A 26,873-nucleotide genomic window follows, 5' to 3' on the forward strand; every position below is an offset into this window, starting at 1 on the left:
TACTGGTGTCCCCCAGGGCTCTGTACTAGGTCCTCTTTAGTGTCTCATTACTGGTGTCCCCCAGGGCTCTGTACTAGGTCCTCTTTAGTGTCTCATTACTGGTGTCCCCCAGGGCTCTGTACTAGGTTCTCTTTAGTGTCTCATTACTGGTGTCCCCCAGGGCTCTGTACTAGGTCCTCTTTAGTGTCTCATTACTGGTGTCCCCCAGGGCTCTGTACTAGGTCCTCTTTAGTGTCTCATTACTGGTGTCCCCCAGGGCTCTGTACTAGGTCCTCTTTAGTGTCTCATTACTGGTGTCCCCCAGGGCTCTGATGACAAACCAGTCTATCCTGCTTTAACTGCAGAACATAAACATTTTGCCCAAAACGTCTGATATATTGAACTTTACTATCACTTTTCTATGTTGTTTATTCCTTTGTTTTATTATAAACTGCTTCATTTGTTTCCTGAGCCTGTTTCTTTTTCCTATCTATATGTTGCCTGTTCTGTCCTGAGTGAGTGAATGAATGGTTGTGAATGGCAAGTCTTTATACCAAACAGCCAACCAACCCAAGGCCTGCATGATCCCTCTGTGCTCCATCCAGGTCTAGGATTGTTCAATTACGGTAACTTCACCAGGATTCCAGATTTCCTGCTGATTTCGGGAATCTTACAACTGGGATTTCGGGAAAACCTGGGAATTTTGGGAAGGTTACCGGAAATGTCTGACATTCTCTTATTTTGTCGACAGGGTGGAAGTATTTTAGAGGGTGCGTCAGAAATGGCCCCCTATTCCCTATATAGTGCACTACTTTAGACCAGAGCCCTATTCCCTAATAGGGCACTACTTTAGACCAGAGCCCTATGGCACCCTATTTCCTATATTAGTGCACTACTTTAGACCAGGGCTCTGGTCAAAATAAGTGCACTATATAGGGAATAGAGTGCCATTTGGGACTTAGCCAGAGTGCGCAGTACAGTCAATCAGTGTGTAAGTCATCAGTGGATGTAGGAGGCCTATTCTCTACCACACTGTCAACCCAAAGGCTTTTATTTTGTTTTCAAAAAGCACAATGTGTCAAAGCATTTCCTGTTCGTGGTGGTAGATACCTATTTAGCACATTTTTACAAAAAAACAGATAAAAAAATATTCTTGTTATTAGTTGTATTTATTATTATTATTATTATTGTTGTACTATATCTGTGGCACAGCACTGACAATTACAACATCATGGTGTGTAGTGCTACTGATTTGGAGATTGTATGATACTTAGGTTTAAACCGTTTATAAAATGTGTGATTGATACTCCTGAGTATTTTTTAACAATAACTAATATAAGGGTCTGTTTACATGTTATATGATCCCTTTTTATGGTTCAGGTTTCATCTGCTTCAACACTTTACATTCTGTAAATAATCAAATTAAAACGTTTTTGTTTAGGCTTGCAAAATTCGAATAACGTTTTCAAAATTCTCACGTTTTCCCAGAAGTCCCGGTTGTAAAATTCACAAAAGTAGGAGGGAATAAGCAACAAATACAGACTTCGCAAGGATTTCAGGAAAATCTGGGAATTTTTGGGAAAGTTACCGTAATTTTGCAACCCTGTTTTTGTTGTTGTTGTTGGTACTTTACAATAGTAGCCTAGTGTTTCCTCATTAGGTATCATACATCTTTCCTAGCCTGTGTTACCAGTCTGTTTGTGCCATCCTGACACTCTTTGGTACCCAAGCTACACAATTCCTTGAACTGTCCTAGAACTGTCACTGAAACCAGATATTGGACTTAAGTCAGACTTTAGTTGTGTTTGTGTGAACTCTTCGGGGTCTCTAATCCAACAGACCTCAGTTAAAAGGGTGGTGCCAAATCTGAACATGAAACATGGGCTAAGTCCCAAATGGCACCCTATTCCCTACAATAGTGCACTACTTTAGACCAGAGCCCTATGTAGTGTCCTATGGGCCCTGGCCAAAATAGTGCACTATAAAGGGAGTAGGGTGCCATTTGGAACATACACATGGATTTCATGTCTCAAACGTGAACTTTGCACGGATTTATTTCTGACTGAGGAATCTTATGATGAGAAATATTGCCTATTTTAATGTCTTTGTTCCAAATGGCACCTTATTCCCTATGGGCCCTGGTCAAAAGCAGAGGACTATAAAGGGAATCGAGTGCGATTTAGGATCCAACAATGTATAGATGATGGGTGCTTTACTTAATGCACATATTGTGTAGAGGTTTGGTTGCTTTACTTAAGGTTGTGTAGACGCGCAGCTGTACAAATCAATGGAATTACTTATTTAAAAAAAAAAAAAAATGTATAAATGAATTGCAGGCTTTGTATTAACCCCCTAGCTGGATCAACATGAATTAAAGGAAATGGCAACCCAAGTGGTCCGTGGTCCCTTTTTCTATAATATATTTTATTATTTAAATTCATGTACAGTACCAGTCAAAAGTCTGGACACACCTCCTCATTCAAGGGTTTTTCTTTATTTTTTACTATTTTCTACATTGTAGAATAATAGTGAAGACATCAAAACTATGAAATAACACATGGAATCATGTAGTAACCAAAAAAAGTGTTAAACAAATCAAAATATATTTTATATTTGAGATTCTTCAAAGTAGCCACCCTTTGCCTTGATGACAGCTTTGCACACTTGTGGCATTCTCTCAACCAGCTTCATGAGGTAGTCACCTGGAATACATTTCAATTAACAGGTGTGCCTTGTTAAATGTTAATTTGTGGAATGTCTTTCCTTCTTAATGTGTTTGAGCCAATCAGTTGTGTTGTGACAAGGTAGGGTTGGTATACAGAAGATAGCCCTATTTGGTAAAAGACCAAGTCCATATTATGGCAAGAACAGCTCAAATAAGCAAAGAGAAATGACAGTCCATCATTACTTAAAGACATGAAGGTCAGTCAATGCGGAAAACTTCAAGAACTTTGAACGTTACTTCAAGTGCAGTCCAAAAACCATTAAGCGCTATGATGAAACTGGCTCTCATGAGGACAGCCACAGGAAAGGAAGACCCAGAGTTACCTCTGCTGCAGAGGATAAGTTCATTAGAGTTACCAGCCTCAGAAATTGCAGCGTTCAAGTAACAGACGCATGTCAACATCAACTGTTCAGAGGAGACTGTGTGAATCAGGCCTTCATGGTTGAATTGCTGCAAAGAAACCACTACTAAAGGACACCAATAAGAAGAGACTTGCTTGGGCCAAGAAACACAAGCAATGGACATTAGACTGGTGGAAATCTGTCCTTTGTTTTAATGAATCTAAATTTGAGATATTTGGTTCCAACCGCCGTGTCTTTGTGAGAGTACTCTTTGGGAGTAGGTGAACGGATGATCTCCACATGTGTGGTTCGTAACATGAAGCATGTAGGAGGAGGTGTGATGGTATGGGGATGCTTTGCTGGTGACCCTGTCTGTGATTTATTTAGAATTCAAGGCACACTTAAACAGCATGGCTACCACAGCATTCTTCAGTGATACGCCATCCCATCTGGTTTGGGCTTAGTGGGACTATCATTTGTTTTTCAACAGGACAATGATCCAAAACACACCTCCAGGCTGTGTAAGGGTTATTTGACCAAGGAGAGTGATGGAGTGCTGCATCAGATGACCTGGCCTCCACAATCACTCCTGACCTCAACCCAATTGAGATGGTTTGGGATGAGTTGGACCGCAGAGTGAAGGAAAAGCAGCCAACAAGTGTTCAGCATATGTGGGAAGACTGTTGGAAAAGCATTCCAGGTGAAACTGGTTGAGAGAATGCAAAGAGTGTGTAAAGGGTGGCTGCTTTGAAGAATCTAAAATATATTTTGATTTGTTTAACACTTGTTTTGGTTACTACATGATTCCATATGTGTTATTTCATAGTGTTGGTGTCTTCACTTATTCAACAATGTAGAAAATAGTAAAAATAAAGAAAAACCCTGAATGAGTAGGTGTGTCCAACATTTGACTGGTACTGTATATACATGTAACAATACTAGCATTGCTTAAAGATCAGTAATAGCCTACTACTACTGTATGTTGAAATCTCAATGATAAAATAGGACCGCTCCCAGTTGCACAAATATTTTGTTGTTTTAGCGACCTGTGGCGTAATGACTACAGCACTTCATATCCCAGAAAACATAGCGGTTCGATGTCTGCACTTCCATTGGTTGAATGACCATCGTCATCAGAACAGGAGCGAGGCAGACATGTGACATTTAGCACAGAAATGTACAAGAGGCACATACCGTTTTATGCTACACACAGATAACAACACACCACTACCGTACCCAGTTTATAGCCTACTCGTTAACCGTTGGCATCTCCACCAAGCGATCCGTCCATGCGAAGCCTAGCCTTGCTTCTAGTTCCGTGTGTTGTCGCGGTAGTGGTGCACTTCTGGTTGTGGACAAACAGAGCGACCATCTCGTTGGAGAAAGATTATGGTACTGTAATATTTTCATTCTGTCAACTTTTTCTCTAGCTGTGTTGAAACCGCTCATTGGAATATACATTGTTTAGTTGGACTAGACAATTATAAAAATATACTGAAAATGTTTATACTGTATTTTGTCTCGTGGATTTCGGGACCACGTCTTTATAACAATTAATTAGTGATGAGACCAGAATCACACTCACAAAATAAAAGGTTCCTGGAGTATCCTTTAGGGGTTCGTTACATTGAAACTGTGGGGGAACATCTATAAGTTTGGGGTTAACTGCCTATTATAATGATTCATAATAATACGCACAACACCATATTTTAGTTCTCCGTTTTTTATTGTTTTATTCTGCTTTGCCACTAAAATAATAATCACAATATGAGGTAAACTCCCAGTAGAGCCTCAAGTCTAATGGGTATATCCTCTGCCGTGTTTGATGTTAATGTTCTCCGTATCCATAGCCAGAATGATTTTTGCAGTGCATGGTAATTGAACAGGTTTCCTGTTTTTATATTCGTCAGAGGTGTAGGGAAGGTGAAGTCTGTCAATTCTAAAAAATAGTAATTATACAGATGTTTAACAAAACATGCACACAACAGTATTCATACCTTGGTTTTTGTGGTGAATGTGAAACCGTTTTGATTATGGTCTTTATACACATACCTTGACCATAATGTAGAGGCCTTATGGGATTTTAATTGAAGAGGTGAGGATGGTAAATGTGATCTGCAGACCAATAGACATACCTTAGTATGCCTCCTCGTCTGTATACCTACAGACACAAAAGTGAGTAGTTAAGTCATCTGCTCCCAATACAGCTAGCCTTCAACATATTCTTAACTCTTTGTTGATTGATATCCAATTTACTGTTTTTAGAAAGATTTGCACAAATATGAAAATATAGATGGTATCATCACAAAACAATATTGATTTAAATCATATAAGGGATACACCTTAAGTTGAGGAGATCTTTACATTGCTAAGTGACTGCACCTGCTGTCAATCCAAATGTTTGTTGGGTTCCTGCGAGAACCCCCACCAGCTAAGGAGGTTCCTCGACGAATTCCACCTCCTATGGGGTTCTTGGAGGAACCTTTTTTGGTGGCAATTTTCAGAGCCAAGAACTTTGAGGTTCTTAGAAGGAACTTTGAGGTTCTTAAAGGACCCTTGTTGAACCCTGAATTTTTAGCGTGCAATTCAACCATTTATATAGAATGTGATATCTAGAATGTAATATCTACAACACAGCAATACCCATGATACTCTGCGGCAGAACCCCAATACTAGGGTGTTAGGGGACAAAATGAACCTGTGGTTCTGGTGTTGTACTTTGTATTCCATGTTATAGAGAAGCGTGTCATGAACACACAACTTTCTTTCATGTGGATAGAATTTTTCCATTGGTGAGATCTTATTTTCAAATTGTCGGACAAGGTTGCAGACAGGTCAATGTTAATCCCTAGTCCAGGGGTAGGCAACCCTGTTGAGTGCCACAGATACTTCATGATTTTGTTCCAACTAGGCACCACGCCAGGGGTGCGTTCAGTTCGCTTGAAAGTTTGCTACGTTGCGGAATGGTTTGTACTGAACAACACATTTTCCCCAAACATTCTTGTTGGTTCTTGAACATATTTTGAGATACTGCACGTTTGCTCCGTTCGGTGGTTTGTGCAATGAGTGATGTTTTTAAAGGGCAGCGGTTCATTTGGAATTCACTATCCAAACCTCTCCCCTGTTTTTATCTGGTCATTGAGTAAAGCACAGTTTCCATTCAATTAAACGTTATATTACGTTGTGATGTACTGAACGCAGCCCTGACCAACTGAGCTAATTGATCAGTTCAGTGATTGCAGAAATTCAACACACCTGGTCTTCCAGCTTTGGTTAAATCAAAAACATGAAGTGGCTGCATCACTCCTGGTCCTGGACTGCCGCTGCCGCCAAGTCACTGCCGCCAAGTCACTGCCGCAGGCGCCAAATCACTGCCGCCAAGTCACTGCCGCCAAGTCACTGCCGCAGGCGCCAAGTCACTGCCGCCAAGTCACTGCCGCAGGCGCCAAGTCACTGCCGCCAAGTCACTGCCGCCAAGTCACCGCCGCAGGCGCCAAGTCACTGCCGCCAAGTCACTGCCGCAGGCGCCAAGTCACTGCTCTTGCTTCTTAAATTCAACACGTTTTGTCCAATATCTCAAGATGGGGTGGTCATATTGTTATGACATTCGCAGGGCTGATGTAGAACACATATTCAAATAAAAGTAACAATGATACATTAAAATGCGGTATTATGCGATTTGGGCACTTAATATGCAAATTAGGAATTATGGAATACAGTAATTTATGGTAGGTTGGTCATATTTTTTTTTATTGTCATTTCTTTCCACAAATAAAACATTGTACAGCATAAAAACATTGAGCATGACATCCAGACATAGCACATACACAGGCAAATATTATCTCACAAGCTACTATACAGAACTAAATGGGTTCACAAGCGACAGTCATCACCTCCCAGTCTTAGACACATGACAACTCAGAGTAGGACCCTTCTACATTCTAAGGATTACTCTGGCTGCTGTAACGACACCGACACCAAATTCCTCATTTGTTACATTAGATAACTCTGTTCTATCGGCCAGAGACATATTCTCAGTGAAACTGGAATTGTTAACCCCATCCATTCCTCCAGATATTTCAAAACAACCGTCCAGAAAAGTTGCACTAATGTACATTACCAATATTGCGTGGAATAATGTCCCAGTGTGTTTTTGGCATTTCCAACACATCAGATGGTCAGCCCCATCTAATGAAGCCTTGTTGGGGTCCAATAAAACCTATATAGTGTCTTCTATTGCGTATGTTTCCCCCTGGCTTCCTTTATGTTCCTCCTTGAGCTGGACAAGATCTTTAACCAGGTACCATCCTCAATTTCACACGTAAGGTCAATTTGCCATATTGTTCTGAGGTTTTTGCATTCTTTACCCTGCTGATGACTAAATATTGAGTATAAAATGGCTGCTTTATGTTCGTGTAATTCCAAATGCTCAGCTACTGGGTTATTTCCTGGATGTTGTTGATAGCCGGTTTACAAACATTCTCTCTATTGTACATTTTTTCCAAAATGTGCCTTGTCTCCCACATTTTGTTTTAACCAAATCTGAGTATGACATTAAAACATCTTCATTGTACAGATCACCTTTTAGTATGAATTCCTTTCATTAGCCAACAGACTTCTCCCCTGTAAGACTGTGACAGAGTATCAACAGACCTCTCCCCTGTAAGACTGTGACAGAGTATCAACAGACCTCTCCCCTGTGAGACTGTGACAGAGTATCAACAGACCTCTCCCCTGTAAGACTGTGACAGAGTATCAACAGACTTCTCCCCAAAAAGACTGTGACAGAGTATCAACAGACCTCTCCCCTGTAAGACTGTGACAGAGTATCAACAGACCTCTCCCCAATGAGACTGTGACGGAGTATCAACAGACCTCTCCCCTGTAAGACTGTGACGGAGTATCAACAGACCTCTCCCCTGTGAGACTGTGACGGAGTATCAACAGACCTCTCCCCTGTGAGACTGTGACGGAGTATCAACAGACCTCTCCCCAATAAGACTGTGACGGAGTATCAACAGACCTCTCCCCTGTAAGACTGTGACGGAGTATCAACAGACCTCTCCCCTGTAAGACTGTGACAGAATATCAACAGACTTCTCCCCTGTAAGACTGTGACAGAGTATCAACAGGGGTGAAAGGATAACTTTGTTCCCGTTCTATTGTTATCCAAGCCAGCATCCCTTTTACCCCAATGATTTAGCCATTTCAAATCATAAATGGTACAAGCTAACATCTGGTGAAGCCTCCTACATCCCTTGGTGAGCACATCTTCATATGAATCCAGTTTTTTTTCTTTCTTTCCCACAAAGTATTTAGTTAATTTGTCATATTGTTTAAAATACCGATCTGGAAAATTCATAGGTGATATTATTAAATTGATGGACCACAGCCATTTTAATCACGTTGATCTTTCCCCATAAAAGTAAAAAAATATATTTTCCCTTTTTTTATTTTATTATTATTTTGTTTTTTATTGGTCTTAATCTTGACTAGTGGTGGCACAAAAATGTCACCTCCAAATTTGAGCTCAACTTAATACCCAAATATTTCATCCCAGTATAAACCTATTTGAAATGAAATGGGGTAACGGTTCCAGAGTAACATTTGGCATTGCGTCCGAATTATTCAAATTAATTTTGTAGCCTGACAAACTACGATATGATTCAATACAAGTAAGTAATGGTGGTACAGACTGAAGAGGATCAGAGCGCAGCAGTAGAATATTGTCTGCATGCATAAGCAGCTTGTGTTCTGTTCTTCCTCTGGATCTGTGCTCATCATTGTTGCAAGAGGCACTAAAACTGGTAAATAGGAGAGGGGAGAGGGAGCAACCCTGCCTTGTGCCTCTAGAAAGACAAAAAAAAGGAGATATTTCCATTCGTAAGTTCTGTTGCTTTAGGATTGGAATAGAGGACCCCTATCCATTTTCAAAAGTCAGGTCCAAAAGCAAATTTTTCTAGGGTTCTTAAGAGAAGCCCACTCTACCCTATCAAATGCCTTCTCAGCGGCCTCCCGGGTGGCGCAGTGGTCTAAGGCACTGCTTCACAGTGCTAGCTGTGCCACCAGGGATTCTGGAATCGAGCCCAGGCTCTGTTGCAGCCGGCCGCGACCGGGAGGCCCATGGGGCGGCGCACAATTGGCCCAGCGTCGTCCGGGTTAGGGAGGGTTTGGCTGGCAGGGATATCCTTGTCTCATCGCGCACTAGCGACTCCTGTGGCGGGCCGGATGCAGTGCACGCTGACACGGTCGCCAGGTGTACAGTGTTTCCTCCGACACATTGGTGCGGCTGGCTTCCGGGTTGGATGTACATTGTGTCAAGAAGCAGTGGGGTTGGGTTGTGTTTCGGAGGACGCATGGCTCTCGACCTTCGCCTTCCGTCCGTACGGGAGTTGCAGCGAAGAGACAAGACTACCTACCACTTGGATATCACGAAATTGGGGAGAAAAGGGGTAAAAAAAAATAAATGCCTTCTCAGCATCTAAGGAGACCGCAGCGGTAGGAACTATATTTGAGTGGTTTAACCACATGAGATGTAAGAGCCTCCTCATATCTTCTTTTTCTTAATAAATCCTACTTGGTCACTATGTATGATATTAGGTAGTGCCTTCTCTAAGCGCATCGCAAGAGTCTTACAATCCACATTCAGGAGGCTGATGCCTCTAAAATCCCCAGGTTCTGTAGTATCTCCTGTTTAGGAATCCGCGATATTAAAGGTGTCCGGAGCCAGTTTTAAATGCCTCCTGGTAAACCACTATCAATACAGGTACAAGGATGTCAATATACTTTTTATAATATTCTACAGGAAGGCTGTCCAGACCTGGTGATTTCCCTGCTTTCATAGATAAAATGGCGTCTCTAACCTCCCCTTCTGTTATAGTACAGTCCAGGTCCTCTACCTGGCTATCTGATAATCTAGATAATTATATACCAGACAAAGTATCCATGTCTTTGGGGCTCGCTGAACAGGAGGATGTATATACATCTTTATGAAAACGTTGAAACACACTTTATCTCTTTGGATGAGGTCACCGGAACTGTCTTCTTAATTGCTGGAATTATATTTGTTATTCTAAGTGTTCCTCATTCTTAGTTGTCTTGCTAGTAGCCTGCCTGTCTTCTCACCTCTCTCATAAAAACTGGTTCTAAGCCTAAACAGTGCATTTTCTGCCTTTAAATTTTTTTTTTGTATTTAACCTTTTATTTTACTAGGCAAGTCCAGTTAAGAACAAACTCTTATTTACAATGACGGACGAAGCTGGGCCTATGGGACTCCCAATCACAGCCATATGTGATACAGCCTGGATTCGAACCAGGGACTGTGGTGACGCCTCATGCACTGAGATGCAGTGCCTTAGACCGCTGCGCCACTCAGGAGCCCAAGTTAGACATTTCGTGCAACTGAAATTTTCATTTGCAGTCATTTTGAAATGTGCTCTCTGTGAAATGTCAATTCCCTTTCCAAGATGCGCTTCTAATCTGTTTAGTCTTTCAGCCCTTGATCTCTTCTTTTTGGACGCATGTGCAATTATTTTCCCTGTCTTACATGTTTTAGAGGTTTCCCATACTTTGGAAATATTTTCAGTTGAGCCCATGTTGATCTCAAAAAAGGATCTAAGATCATCTGCTAGTGACTGGCTAAATATCTCCTAGTAATAGCATGGTGTTGAGTCTAAATCTACCCTTCCTCTGCTAGTGACTGGCTAAATATCTCCTAGTAATAGCATGGTGTTGAGTCTAAATCTACCTTTCCTCTGCTAGTGACTGGCTAAATATCTCCTAGTAATAGCATGGTGTTGAGTCTAAATCTACCTTTCCTCTGCTAGTGACTGGCTAAATATCTCCTAGTAATAGCATGGTGTTGAGTCTAAATCTACCCTTCCTCTGCTAGTGACTGGCTAAATATCTCCTAGTAATAGCATGGTGTTGAGTCTAAATCTACCCTTCCTCTGCTAGTGACTGGCTAAATATCTCCTAGTAATAGCATGGTGTTGAGTCTAAATCTACCCTTCCTCTGCTAGTGACTGGCTAAATATCTCCTAGTAATAGCATGGTGTTGAGTCTAAATCTACCTTTCCTCTGCTAGTGACTGGCTAAATATCTCCTAGTAATAGCATGGTGTTGAGTCTAAATCTACCCTTCCTCTGCTAGTGACTGGCTAAATATCTCCTAGTAATAGCATGGTGTTGAGTCTAAATCTACCTTTCCTCTGCTAGTGACTGGCTAAATATCTCCTAGTAATAGCATGGTGTTGAGTCTAAATCTACCCTTCCTCTGCTAGTGACTGGCTAAATATCTCCTAGTAATAGCATGGTGTTGAGTCTAAATCTACCCTTCCTCTGCTAGTGACTGGCTAAATATCTCCTAGTAATAGCATGGTGTTGAGTCTAAATCTACCTTTCCTCTGCTAGTGACTGGCTAAATATCTCCTAGTAATAGCATGGTGTTGAGTCTAAATCTACCCTTCCTCTGCTAGTGACTGGCTAAATATCTCCTAGTAATAGCATGGTGTTGAGTCTAAATCTACCCTTCCTCTGCTAGTGACTGGCTAAATATCTCCTAGTAATAGCATGGTGTTGAGTCTAAATCTACCCTTCCTCTGCTAGTGACTGGCTAAATATCTCCTAGTAATAGCATGGTGTTGAGTCTAAATCTACCCTTCCTCTGCTAGTGACTGGCTAAATATCTCCTAGTAATAGCATGGTGTTGAGTCTAAATCTACCTTTCCTCTGCTAGTGACTGGCTAAATATCTCCTAGTAATAGCATGGTGTTGAGTCTAAATCTACCCTTCCTCTGCTAGTGACTGGCTAAATATCTCCTAGTAATAGCATGGTGTTGAGTCTAAATCTACCCTTCCTCTGCTAGTGACTGGCTAAATATCTCCTAGTAATAGCATGGTGTTGAGTCTAAATCTACCCTTCCTCTGCTAGTGACTGGCTAAATATCTCCTAGTAATAGCATGGTGTTGAGTCTAAATCTACCCTTCCTCTGCTAGTGACTGGCTAAATATCTCCTAGTAATAGCATGGTGTTGAGTCTAAATCTACCCTTCCTCTGCTAGTGACTGGCTAAATATCTCCTAGTAATAGCATGGTGTTGAGTCTAAATCTACCTTTCCTCTGCTAGTGACTGGCTAAATATCTCCTAGTAATAGCATGGTGTTGAGTCTAAATCTACCCTTCCTCTGCTAGTGACTGGCTAAATATCTCCTAGTAATAGCATGGTGTTGAGTCTAAATCTACCTTTCCTCTGCTAGTGACTGGCTAAATATCTCCTAGTAATAGCGTGGTGTTGAGTCTAAATCTACCTTTCCTCACATTTTCAGAGTTTATATCAACATAGAGTTACATGTTGAGGGCAATGGGCCCAGTCTGGCAATCAATCACATTATTAACCATGAAATTAGATATCGAGAAATCTATTCTGGAGTTTTTTATGACCGTGGGAGAGAATATACTTTTGTTCTATCATTAGGATGGCCTAATCTCTATATGTCTTTAAGGCCCATATCTTTACATTTACATATATCAATCATATTGTCCATCACTTGGTTAAAGTCTCCATTTAAGGACAATCTGCCCCTTCATATTTACCAGTATAACGTTGACCTCGTGACAAAAAAATCAGGGTCCTTATGTTGCGTAACACTACCTTAATCCCATGTATAAGAGCTTCAATGCAGATTAGCCTGCCATGCTCGTCAGAGTACCTTCAACAAGACTTAATTTAGTAATCAGAATAATCACCCCCATTTTGTTTTGGAATTAAATCAGCTATGATACACTTCTGCAACCTCCTTTTTAAATGTCAGTGCCTCTGTATCTGTAAAATGTTTATTTTTATTTAACATTTTATTTATTTCATCTTTATTTAACCAGGTAGGCCAGTTGAGAACAAGTTCTCATTTACAACTTGTGACCTGGCCAAGATAAAGCGAAGCAGTTTGACTCAAACAACACAGAGTTACACATAAACAAACGTACAGTCAATAACACAATAGAAACATCTATGTACAGTTTGTGCAAATGTAGGGAGGCAATAAATAGACCATAAAGGTGAAATAATTACAATTTAGCAATGTGATTCCTGTATGAACACAATATCCGCCTGTTTTGATTTTAAATGTGTAAATCTTTTCCCTCTTCACTTGGTTACCACAACCCTTTATATTCCAAGAGATTATGTTTACATAACCATTATCCATATTTGCTCTGAGTAGTTAGTTACAGCCTGTGATCATGAAGTATCCCATTTAACAGGTGCCAACTCTAATGAACATTATTATATAACCTTGAGTAGTTACAGCCTGTGAAGTATCCCATTTAACAGGTGACAACTCTAATAAACATCATATATAAACCATGATTAGTTACAGCCTGTGATCATGAAGTATCCCATTTTTAACAGGTGACAACTCTAATAAACATCATATATAATGTCCCAGTATATGCTCCAGCTGTACAATAAAACAGTGAAGTAAATGTAGAAAAACAAAGCAACTAGGAACGTAACGTTGCTTCTCGACGAGTCAATCATCACAGAACGATCTTTTTGATGCTACGGAAGATAACCTGCAGTGTCGACTCAAAATTCCTTCTGGTTCGTGAAAGGCTACATGAGCAACACTCCCCAGAGTCCCACAAACACACGGGCTACCTTCATGTTGTATAGTAAACGGCATACAATTCGACTTGTATTTTACCATGTCTCATCTTTGTTATCTAGGCTTAAACGCCTTGCTCTAGCAAGAATCTCTCTGCCTCCACGTTGTCCTTGAACATACTTTTCTTTCCCTTCCCAAGTAAAGAGCAGGGTGGGAATGCCAGCGTCGCCTGACGTTCTTCTCGTGTCGTTGTTTCTTCGCCGTTTCTTCTTCTTCCTCTTCATTCTTCATTGCCAGTTCCTTGGACAGGTCCGGAGAGAAAAAGACAGCCGGCGGCCTTCCCACTGAACGCCACCCTTTTCTGTCGCTGCTTTATGTACCTCGACCCGGGCTGTAGATCGTAGGAATTGAATGACAACCGTTCTCGTGTCCATTCTCATTCAGGCATGGGTAAGCTGTGATGGGTTCGTTCAATTTCGAATTCGTGCCTGTCGCCAAATCCTTCTGTGATGATTTTCTGCTCACACGAGATTAGTCATAAATCTTCAATGTTCCAAACTGAGAATTACTTTGTCTTCAGAAATGCAATGGAACGCAAGCTAACTATCTCACGTGAAGGCGCGTGGTCAGCTCATGCCACTCTGCCAGACCACTGACTCATTCCCCCCTCCTTTATAGTAGAAGCATCAAACAAGGTTCTAAAGACTCTTGACATCTAATGGAAGCCTTAGGAAGTGCAATATGATCCCATTTCCACTATCTTGGATAGGCAAAGAGTTGAAACACTACAAACCTCAGATTTCCCACTTCCTGGTTGGATTTTTGTCTCAGATTTTTGCCTGCCATGAGTTCTGTTATACTCAGACATCATTCAAACAGTTTTAGAAACTTCAGAGTGTTTTCCATCCAAATCTACTAATTATATGCATATTCTAGCTTTTAGGACTGAGTAGCAGGCAGTTTACTCTGGGCACCTTTTTATCCAAGCTACTCAATACTGCCCCCCTGTCCCAAAGAAGTTAAGGACTGGCAGATGGGTGTGGCCCACTCACTCACCTTGACCGGCTCCAGTACTTTGTTCTTAACTAGTGTCCAAGTCAGCCTCGACTTTTGGTCTGATAGCATAAGGTACTTTCAGAAACGTTGGTTTGCTGTGAGGCTTAATGCCAAGCTTCACTGTTATATATTTCCTGCTCTCCATGAAATACTCCTCCATGTTTCTTTAAGATGGCGGGTAGGCCTGTGTTTCCATGTGTCTTTGTACTCCCTGATGACCAGTCATGTTATTTGATCCACCCACGAACGTCCCTGTAGTGGATAGTCTCCTTTCACAACGTACTGGCGACTTTTCACTTTGTCTATTGAACTGAACTGTGACCTCAGTGATGCCTCTCACACCAGCAGATGAACCTGTGTCAAGTCTTTAACACAATGTGTGCTGGCTGAAGTGGAAGGTGTTCCCGTGTCATTTTGTAGACTGTGTCTAACGCGATACAGCTGCCCCTGTGTCAGTCTCCATACACACTGGTTGCCACTTTAACAAGCGAGGGAAATAGTAGCCGTACAGACCCCAGCAACAGTTTGAGTATATTCAGTGTGACTTCCTCATCACCTTAACATGTCTTACTTTTGTTGGAATGTTTCTTGTTTTTCTCTGAGCGCTTTTTGTTTCTGCTCGTTCATTGTGGCCCTTTTTTTACCACAGGCTGGACTATCCGCGTCCTTACACCGGCGCGTCCTTACACCGGCATGTCAGCCTGATGTCCCGCTTTGCCATGTCCCTTGATTTCCCAGATTTTCTGTTGCAACTCTGAAGTTTTTCCCTCATGAACTCAACTGAGTCTCTTTTATCATCTAGTTCCGTAGACGTATTGATTTTCAATGGCCCTTGTCAAGGTCAGATTACTTTCAGTCAATAGTCTCTCTTTTTTTTTTTGTGTAGCTTCATTCCGTAGCCCACATACTAGTCTGTCTCCTAATGGTGTCATTTTAGAACAACGTTAAACTCTGTGCTCTGGTAGTTAACGCAGCGGCAAATATTGTCACTGATTCTCCCTCTTTCCGATGTTCTTCTGTGGAACCTTTCAACGATAACCAGTGGTTTCCGTGAACAGTGTCCTCTTCAGTATTTCCACAATATCTCCATATGTCTTATTACCAGGCCTGTGTGGCTGTAGCAGGCTGCGTAGTAAATTAATTGTCTGTAGCCCTATAACACTCAAATATAGGCACCATTTTTGTCCTCTATGTCATTTGCAAGAACAAAAATATTCAAACCATTCTGTATATGAACTCTTCTACTCAACGCTTTTCATCATACTGTCCAATGTTTACAACAATCCCGGACATTTTTCGTTTCTTAAATGGCTCCTGATTTGTCATTTCACTTCAATATTGTCCTCAAACACGGCAAGATTTTCCTCTGTCCATGTGATCTTCATTCACTTCACTGACATTTCATCAAGTTCGCTCATTTAACAGTTTTTTTTAATTCCCAAGTTTGTTTAATCGTTGTTTTCCTGCTTTGATGTCCGTCTTGGATCATTTTCTTCCACCTGTGACGATGCTAACTCTCTCTTAACTAGCTTGATTATGTATTTACCTCTGTTAGCGCAGTGTATTGCTAACGTTAGCCTAGAGACTATACCACGGAAAACCAACTTCTTCCGGACAGAATTGTTCCAGTAGGTTCAGACTTACTCGTCGCCAATCTTTTGTTACGTCTCATGGGTTTCATAACCACGTCTTTATAACAATTAAATCATGTTGAGGCAGGAATCAGTTCAACCATTTCCCAGTTAGCAACGAGCAATCGGCATGCAGGCGGCCCTCCAGTGATAATGGTTCCCCGTCAGAAGACTTGCTCGGTGGCCTTGCTGGCGGGGAGCCAGCTTTTAAGTCCAATTTGCCCCATTTTTAGAGTTGCAAATCGATCCATTAGAGATGCAAGTCTCGTCATAAGCGGCAAACTCTCCTCTCCCGCTGGTGGTAGGACTTCATAGCCACCTGCTTTAGGAATTTATTTTCCAGATTTTGAACATAATGTAGACTAGGTGAAGTTTTTTAAATGGACAGTCTATACATGGTTCACATTTTACATCAACCCCCCCCCCCCCCCCCCTTTTCCCTTTCCCATGCATTTACCTGTATGGTGGTGATTTTAACAGATGAGGACTCGGCAGCATCTCCCTGTGGTGAGGTGCTGGTGGGGGTGTTGTCTGCCAGACATCACTATGATCTCAGACAGGCTATAAGACAGACGTGGTTGGGATACCTCCGGGACCAGACACACTACCGACACAGGTATGGATCAGAGACACACACTACATTGGTCCAAGTGGGGATATTTGGTCAAAGTAGTCCACTAATATAAGTGATAGGGTCCCATTTGGGACACAGACATAATTATGTATGTATGTATGTATGAATGATACAGAGGGAGTGATATGTCCTTTCAACAGCCCATAGTAACCATGGTAACTGAAGAGAAGTGCCTTGGGAAATGACTGACTGCGTCTGAAATGGCTCCCTATATAGTGCACTACTTTAGACCAGAGCCCTATTCCCTATATAGTGCACTACTTTAGGCACCATATTCCCTACATAGGGTCTCTGGCCAAAAGTAGTGCACTCGCAGTGCATTCAGAAAGTATTCAGACCCCTTGATTTTTTCCCCACGTTACAGCCTTATTCTAAAATGGTTTAAATAAAATGTTATCAATCTACACACAATACCCCATAATGACATCACAATACCCCATAATGACATCACAATACCCCATAATGACATCACAATACCCCATAATGACATCACAATACCCCATAATGACATCACAATACCCCATAATGACATCACAATACCCCATAATGACATCACAATACCCCATAATGACAAAGCAAAAACACGTTTTTAGACATTTTGGCAAATGTATTATAAATAAAAACCGATACCTTAAGTATTCAGACACTTTGCTATGAGACTCGAAATTGAGCTCAGGTGCATCCTGTTTTCATTGATCATCCTTGAGATGTTTCTACAACTTGGAGTCCACCTGTGGTAAATTCAATTGATTGGACATGATTTGGAAAGGCACACACCTGTTTATATAAGGTCCCACAGTTGTCAGAGCAGAAACCAAGCCATGAGGTCGAAGTACTATCCGTAGAGCTCGGAGACAGGATTGTGTCGAGGCACAGATCTGGGGAAGCATTCAGCATTCAATGTCCCCAAGAACATAGTGGCCTCCATCATTCTTTAATGGAAGACGTTTGGAACCACCAAGACTCTTCCTAGAGCTGGCCGCCCGACCAAACTGAGCAATCGGGGGGGACATTGGTCAGGGAGGTGACCAAGAACCCGATGGTCACTCTGACAGCTCCAGAGTTCCTCTGTGGAGATGGGAGAACCTTCCAGAAGGACAACCATCTCTGCAGCACCCCACCAATTAGGTATTTATGGTAGAGTAGCCAGACGGAAGCCACTCCTCAGTAAAAGGCACATGACAGCCTGCTTTGAATTTGCCAAAAGGCACCTAAAGGCCCCTCAGACCATGAGAAACAAGATTCTCTGGTCTGACGAAACCAAGATTGAACTCTTTGGCCTGAATGCCAAGCATCACGTCTGGAGGAAACCTGGCACAATCCCCACGGTGAAGCATGGTGGTGGCAGCATCATGCTGTTGGGATGTTTTTCAGTGATAGGAACTGGGAGACTAGTCAGGATTGAGGGAAAGATGAATGGAGCAAAATACAGAGAGATCCTTGATAAACCTTAACTAGAGCTTTCAGGACCTCAAACTGGGGTCAAGGTTCACCTTCCAACAGGACAATGACCTTAAGCGCACAGCCAAGACAACGCAGGAGTGCCTTCAGGACAAGTCTCTGAATGTCCTTGAGTGGCCCAGCCAGAGCCCGGACTTGAACCCGATCGAACATCTCTGGAGAGACCTGAAAATAGCTGTGCAGAGACGCTCCCCATCCAACCTGACAGAGCTTGAGAGGATCTGCAGAGAAGAATGGGAGGAACTCCCCAAATACAGGTGTGCCAAGCTTGTAGCATCATACCCAAGAAGACTCGGCTGTAATCTCGGCCAAAAGTGCTTCAACAAAGTACTGAGTAAAGGGTCTGAATACTTATGTAAATTATTTATTTGATACGTTTCCCAAAATGTCATTTATGGGCTGTTGTGTGTAGGTTGAGATTTTTATTGCCTTTATCAATTTTAGAATAAGGCTGTAAGATAGTGTCAAGGGGTCTGAATACTTCCTGAATGCACTGTACCATTTGTAACCCTGTAACTCATCAGAGGTGCTAGAATAAGTGGAGAGATGTCTGTTTTATATGATGTTATTTTGTTGTGGTGGTGTTGTGTTTCAGGGTGCAGGTGAAGTTTATCATTGGGAAACATGGTTGTCCCATTCCAGAAGAGGACAGAGAAGATCCCTACTCATGCTCCCTCATGAACCTCACAGACCCAGGTAGGACCTCGCAGACCCCCCCCCCCCCTAGGTAGGAGCTCGCAGACCCCCCCCCCTAGGTAGGAGCTTGCAGACCCCCCCCCTAGGTAGGAGCTTGCAGACCCCCCCCTAGGTAGGACCTTGCAGACCCCCCCCCTAGGTAGGACCTTGCAGACCCCCCCCCTAGGTAGGACCTTGCAGACCCCCCCCTAGGTAGGACCTTGCAGACCCCCCCCTAGGTAGGACCTTGCAGACCCCCCCCCCCCAGGTAGGACCTCGCAGACCCCCCCCCAGGTAGGACCTCGCAGACCCCCCCCCCCAGGTAGGACCTCGCAGACCCCCCCCCCCAGGTAGGACCTCGCAGACCCCCCCCCCCCAGGTAGGACCTCGCAGACCCCCCCCCCCCCAGGTAGGACCTCGCAGACCCCCCCCCCCCCCCAGGTAGGACCTCGCAGACCCCCCCCCCCCCCCCAGGTAGGACCTCGCAGACCCCCCCCCCCCAGGTAGGACCTCGCAGACCCCCCCCCCCCCAGGTAGGACCTCGCAGACCCCCCCCCCCAGGTAGGACCTCGTCATTTCCATGACGGTGGAAATGTCTTTAAGCGCAAATATTGATTATAATAAACATCACATGGAAGTAAACTTGGAGTCATGTGATGATCTGTTGTGTGGTCGTCCCACTAGGACTCAGGAAACCATGCAGTTTATTAAACTACTGATGAACTTCACAGAGGGGTGAAAGGTCACGGTGATCTGTTGTGTGGTCGTCCCACTAGGACTCAGGAAACCATGCAGTTTATTAAACTACAGATGAACTTCACAGAGGGGTGAAAGGTCACGGTGATGATCTGTTGTGTGGTCGTCCCACTAGGACTCAGGAAACCATGCAGTTTATTAAACTACAGATGAACTTCAGAGGGGTGAAAGGTCACGGTGATGATCTGTTGTGTGGTCGTCCCACTAGGACTCAGGAAACCATGCAGTTTATTAAACTACAGATGAACTTCACAGAGGGGTGAAAGGTCACGGTGATGATCTGTTGTGTGGTCGTCCCACTAGGACTCAGGAAACCATGCAGTTTATTAAACTACTGATGAACTTCACAGAGGGGTGAAAGGTCACGGTGATCTGTTGTGTGGTCGTCCCACTAGGACTCAGGAAACCATGCAGTTTATTAAACTACAGATGAACTTCACAGAGGGGTGAAAGGTCACGGTGATGATCTGTTGTGTGGTCGTCCCACTAGGACTCAGGAAACCATGCAGTTTATTAAACTACTGATGAAATCAGTTGTGATGAACTTCACAGGGGGGTGAAAGGTCACGGTGATGATCTGTTGTGTGGTCGTCCCACTAGGACTCAGGAAACCATGCAGTTTATTAAACTACTGATGAAATCAGTTGTGATGAACTTCACAGGGGGGTGAAAGGTCACGGTGATAAAGGGTTAAAAATGCAATGGAAAAACTATTTTTATTCGGTAAGTGAAAAAAGATAATTGCGCATATTGTCTTTATCCTGCTTTTTTAAAATATATATATTCGCATAAAAAATGTCACCAATTGGATGGAAACCTAGCTTGTGTTCTAGAAACTGAAACAGATGTCATTAACTGTGCTAGAATTGGGATATGAATGAAGGAAAGCAGTGTGATTCACTCTGAGCCACAGCTCAAGGACACTGGGATGCTCTCTGCTTTTCACACCTCAGGAACCAACCAAGGCCACAGCACCCATCATCATCATCATCATCAAATGGTAACCTGTTTCCTATGTGGTGCACTACTTTTGACCGGGGCCCATAGGGAATAGGGTGCACTACTTTTGACCGGGGGCCCATAGGGAATAGGGTGCCGTTTGAGAAACACCCTCCGTCTTTACTCTCCAGCAACAGAATCAAACGGAATGGTTTATTTATACTAAATATGGGAATTAAAAAGTGTCATAAGAGTTGAGTCTTCATGTTAAAAAGGTAGTTATGGGCCTCCCGGGTGGCGCAGTGGTCTAGGGCACTGCATCGCAGTGCTAGCTGCGCCACCAGAGTCTCTGGGTTCGCGCCCAGGCTCTGTCGCAGCCGGCCGCGACCGGGAGGTCCGTGGGGCGACGCACAATTGGCATAGCGTCGTCCGGGTTAGGGAGGGTTTGGCCGGTAGGGATATCCTTGTCTCATCGCGCTCCAGCGACTCCTGTGGCGGGCCGGGCGCGGTGCGCGCTAACCGAGGGGGCCAGGTGCACAGTGTTTCCTCCGACACATTGGTGCGGCTGGCTTCCGGGTTGGAGGCGCGCTGTGTTAAGAAGCAATGCGGCTTGGTTGGGTTGTGCTTCGGAGGACGCACGGCTTTCGACCTTCGTCTCTCCCGAGCCCGTACGGGAGTTGTAGCGATGAGACAAGATAGTAATTACTAGTGATTGGATACCACGAAAAAATTGGGGATAAAATTTAAAAAATATATATATATATATAAATTTTTTAAAAGGTAGTTATTTCCAGACAGCAGGTCCCCCCCCCCCCACCTGTTTTAATGAGGCAAGTTGGTTCAGAACAAAATCTTATTTACAATGACGGACCTAATCCGGACAAACACGGACGACGCTGGGCCAATTGTGCGCCACCCTATGGGACTCCCAATCACGGCCGGATGTGACACAGCCTGGATTCGAACCAGGGACTGTAGTGACACCTCTTACACTGAGATGAGGGCGAGAGAGGGGAATGCTAGGAAAGAGAGAGGGAAACGAAGAGAAGGCTAGCGAGAGAAAGGGAGGGGAGACTGGGAGAGAGAAAGGAGGGAGAGCAGACTGCTTATCTGTGCTTGATTGAGCTTGCCTGTCTTAATGGACTAATAGAATATTGGAAAAACTGAACCCCACCCAGCTGGCTTAGACAGGCTAGAACGAACTGCAAAAATATTTAGAAAGATTTCAAATGGCATTTTACAACCCAGATCAGAGACGCCCCAAAAAGAAGTAGAGTCTCTTCTCGTCAATCAATCAAATGTATTTATAAAGCCCATTTTACATCAGCTGATGTCTCAAAGTGCTGTACAGAAACCCAGCCTCAAACCCCAAACGACAAGCAATGCAGGTGTAGAAGCACGGTGGCTAGGAAAAACTCCCTACAAAGGACAGAACCTAGGAAGAAACCTAGAGCGGAACCAGGCTATGAGGGGTGGCCAGTCCTCTCCCCTAACTCCTAAACCTAACCCCTAACCCTAATTCTAAACCTAACCTTAAAGCCTAAAATGGCTTTCTTACAAGTGAGGACTGGCTAAATGTCCTGCCTTCTCTGAATTTAGTTTGCTATTCTAGTTGGGACTTCTGGTACAGACAGTTGTCTGTGAGCTGATTTGTGAAGTGTTGTATTGCTTATGTTTTTGCAGTTATTTTTATTAACCTTATTGGAAGGAGTTACTCAAGGATACATGTTTAATATCACAGAAACATAATTTTTCTTGCCACTGTGTGAACCCTTTGGAATTACCTGGATTTCTGCATAAAATGGAAATAAAATGTGATCTGATCTTCATCTAGGTCACAACAATAAACAATCACAGTCTGTTTACACTAATAACACAAACAATTATACGTTTTCATGTCTTTATTGAACACACCGTGTAAACATTCACAGTGCAGGGTGGGAAAAGTATGTGAACCCTTGGATTTAATAACTGGTTGACCCTCCTTTAGCAGCAATAACCTCAACCAAATGTTTTTTGAGTTGGATCAGACCTGCACAACGTTCAGGAGGAATTTTGGACCATACCTCTTTACAAAACTGTTTCAGTTCAGCAATATTCTTGGGATGTCTGGTGGGAACTTCTCTCTTGAGATGCTGTGGCATGGCCTCAATCGGGTTGAGGTCAGGACTCTGACTGGGCCACTCCAGAAGGTGTTTTCTTTTGTCAAAGCCATTCTGTTGTTGATTTACTTCTGTGTTTTGGGTCGTTGTCCTGTTGCATCACCCAACTGCTGTTGAGCTTTAATTGTCGGACAGATAGCCTAACATTCTCCTGTAAAATGTCTTGATAAACTTGGGAATTCATTTATCCGTCGAAACAACATAGCAAGCTGTCCAGGCCCTGAGGCAGCAAAGCAGCCCCAAACCATGATGCTCCCTCCACCATACTTTACAGTTGGGATGAGGTTTTGATGTTGGTGTGCTGTGCCTTTTTTTCTCCACACGTAGAGTTGTGTGTTCCTTCCTTCCAAACAACTCAACTGTAGTTTCATCTGTCCACAGAATATTGTGCCAGTAGCGCTGTGGAACATCCTGGTGCTCTTTTACGAACTTCAGAAATGCATCAATGTTTTTTTTGCACAGCAGTGGCTTCTTCCGTGGTGTCCTCCCATGAACACCATTCCTGTTTAGTGTTTTACGTATCGTAGACTCATCAACAGATGTTAGCATGTTCCAGAGATTTCTGTAAGTCTTCAGCTGACACTCTAGGATTCTGATTAACCTCATTGTGCATTCTGTGCTGTGCTGTTGAAGTCATCTTTGCAGGACGGCCACTCAGGGAGAGTAGGGCTGAACTTTCTCCATTTATAGACAATTTGTCTTACCATGGACTGATGAACATCAAGGCTTTTAGAGATACTTTTGTAACCCTTTCCAGCTTTATGCAAGTTAACAATTCTTAATCTTGGGTCTTCTGAGATCTCTTTTGAGGCATGGTTCTCATCAGGCAAGGCTTCTTGTGAATAGCAAACTCACATTTTGTGAGTATTTAATTTTTTTATTATAGGGCAGGGCAGCTCTAACCAACATCTCTCATCTCATTGATTGGACTCCAGGTTAGCTGACTCCTGATTCCAATTAGCTTTTGGAGAAGTCATTAGTCTCGGTTCACATACTTTTTCCCAACCTACACTGTGAATGTTTAAATAATGTATTCAATATAGACAACACACAAATTATATTTTTCTTATTAGTTTAAGCACACTGTGTGTCTTGTTGTGACTCAGATGAAGATCAGATCAAATTTGATGACCAATTTATGCCGCAATCCAGGTAATTCCAAAGGGTTCACATACTGTTTGTTGCCACGGAAACGGAACACGTCGAATATCACGGAAACGGAACATCTGTCAGATAAAGGTTCTTGATTCGTCTATCGTCTACTACTAAAGTTAAAAAGCATTGGATTGGTGTGGGAAATGGTTGCACCAGTCTAGGTGCTCATCCTTTTAAATCCAAGTCACAGTAGGATTGATTTATAATATAAACCAAACCTATAGATGTAGGATCTTAATATAAACCAGTTTGCTACAGGAAATTTGAATTATTATGAGGAATATAATGAATAGACATTTACAGTGCATTCGGAAAGTATTCAGACCCCTTTCCTTTTTCCACATTATGTTACAGCCTTGTTCTAAAATGTATTAAATGAAATGTTTTCAATCTACACACAATACCCCATAATATGTAATAAGATGTTTATTTGCACAAGTATTCAGACCCTTTGCTAAGAAACTTGAAAATGGGCTCCAGTGCAACTTGTATCTATTAGTCATCCTTGAGATGTTTCTACAACTTGATTGGAGTCCACCTGTGGTAAATTCAATTGATTGGACATGATTTGGAAAGGCACAAACCTGTTTATATAAGGTCCCACAGTTGACAGTGCATGTCAGAGCCAAAACCAAGCCACGATGTCGAAGGGATTGTTCAGTAGAGCTCAGAGACAGGATTGTGTTGCTTATGTTTGCATAAAACAATATCCCATAATGACAAAGCAAAAACTGGTTTTTAGAAATGTAAACTGAAATATTCAATTTCCATAAGTATTCAGACCCTTTACTCAGTACTTTGTTGAAGCACCTTTGGCAGTGATTACAGCCTTAAGTCTTCTTGGGTATGACGCTACAAGCTCGGCACACCTGTATGTGGGGAGTTTCTCCCATTTCTTCTCTGCAGATCCTCTCAAGCTGTCAGGTTGGATGGGGAGCGTCGCTGCAGATATTTTCAGGTCTCTCCAGAGATGTTCGACCGGGTTCAAGTCCGGGCTCTGGCTGGGCCACTCAAGGACATTCACTCCTGCATTGTCTTGGCTGTGTGCTTGGTCGTTTTCCTGTTGGAAGGTGAACCTTCGTCCCAGTCAAAGCTCCTGAGCGCTCTGGAGCAGGTTTTCATCAAGGATCTCTCTGTACTTTGCTTCGTTCATCTTTCCCTCGATCCTAACTAGTCTCCCTGTCCCTGCTGCTGGAAAACATCCCCACAGCATGATGCTGCCACCACCATGTTTCACTGTAGGGATGGTGCCAGGTTTCCTCCAGACTTGGCATTCAGGCCAAAGAGTTCAATCTTGGTTTCGTCAGACCAGAGAATCTTGTTTCTCATGATCTGAAAGTCCTTTAGGTGCCTTTTGGCAAACTCCAAGCGGGCTGTCATGTTCCTTTTACTGAGGAGTGGCTTCCATCTGGCCACTCAACCATAAAGGCCTGATTGGTGGAGTGCTGCAGAGATGGTTGTTCTTCTGGAAGGTTATCCCATCTCCACAGAGGAACTCTGGAGCTGTCAGAGTGACCATCGGGTTCTTGGTCACCTCCCTGACCAATGTCGTCGTCCGTCCCCCCCCCCCCGATTGCTCAGTTTGGACAGGCGGCCAGCTCTAGGAAGAGTCTTGGTGGTTCCAAACTTCTTCCATTTAAGAATGATGGAGGCCACTGTTCTTGGACATTTGATGCTGCAGACATTTTTCCCAGATCTGTGCCTCGACACAATCCTGTCTCCGAGCTCTACGGATAATTCCTTCGACCTCATGGCTTGGTTTTTGCTCTGACATGCACTATCAACTGTGGGACCTTATATAGACAGGTGTGTGACTTTCCAAATCATGTCCAATCAATTGAATTTACCACAGGTGGACTCCAATCAAGTTGTAGAAACATCTCAAGGATGATCAATGGAAACAGGATGCACCTGAGCTCAATTTCGAGTCTCATAGCAAAGTGTCTGAATACTTATGTAAATAAGGTATCCGTTTTTATATTTTTAATACATTTGCCTAAATATGTTTTTACTATTGTGTGTAGATTGATGAGGAACATTATTGATTTAATCTATTTTAGAATAAGGCTTTAACGTAACAAAGTCAAGGGGTCTGAATACTTTCTGAATGCCCTGTACAATAACCTTGCTCCCCTTCAGTGTTTTTGGGTCTTGCGGTGTGGCGATGGGCCGTTCCTCATCTTCTCTGGGGGGAGTAGAGGAAATACTTAAGATTCATGCCGTCTCTCTCCCTTCGCTCTCGCTCCGTCTCTCTCCCTCCTCTGCCTCACATCTTCCCTCGCCTCCTTGGATCGTCACATCACTTCCCTCTGATGGCGAGGAGAGAAAAGTCAAGAAGCTGAATAAAGCCTTGAAGATTCTCTCTGTTTCTGTCCCTCTCTCAGCTCCAGGGCAGGATAAGGAGATGGAGCTGGTGGAGGTGTCTGACCCGTCTGCCCTTGTCCCTGGGGAGGTCTCCTCTGTGGCCCTGGACTTCAAGGTCCTCCACCCCCTAGTCATCACCAGGTTTGGGGTGTTCCCTACTGGACCTCACATGGAGATAGAGGGGAATGTCACTGTCAGGCTGCTGCAGCTGGAACAACAGGTAATGTGGAGCCTAGCAGTAGAACCCAACAGTAGAAGGGTAGAACCCAACAGTAGAAGGGTAGAACCCAACAGTAGAAGGGTAGAACCCAACAGTAGAAGGGTAGAACCCAACAGTAGAAGGGTAGAACCCAACAGTAGAAGGGTAGAACCCAACAGTAGAAGGGTAGAAC

General features: G+C 43.2%; 1 protein-coding gene across 4 annotated transcripts in view; it reads left to right on the forward strand.

The window, feature by feature from the left end:
• Positions 1–4,181: 4,181 nt before the first annotated feature.
• Positions 4,182–26,873, forward strand: part of b3galnt2 (beta-1,3-N-acetylgalactosaminyltransferase 2) — a 32,677-nt gene continuing 9,985 nt past the window's right edge. For all 4 annotated transcript variants that reach the window (XR_011673978.1, XR_011673977.1, XM_071391285.1 and 1 more), the window contains exons 1-4: positions 4,182–4,437; positions 16,816–16,951; positions 19,026–19,126; positions 26,502–26,701. Coding sequence is in view for 2 of the 4 variants with exons in the window: in XM_071391285.1 (XP_071247386.1) it covers positions 4,335–4,437; positions 16,816–16,951; positions 19,026–19,126; positions 26,502–26,701 (540 nt within the window). In the remaining 2 variants the exon portion in view is untranslated. The remainder of the gene's footprint in view (positions 4,438–16,815; positions 16,952–19,025; positions 19,127–26,501; positions 26,702–26,873) is intronic.

The sequence above is a fragment of the Salvelinus alpinus genome, chromosome 3 (genome assembly GCF_045679555.1).
Source record: "Salvelinus alpinus chromosome 3, SLU_Salpinus.1, whole genome shotgun sequence".
Classification (NCBI taxonomy): Eukaryota; Metazoa; Chordata; class Actinopteri; order Salmoniformes; family Salmonidae; genus Salvelinus; species Salvelinus alpinus.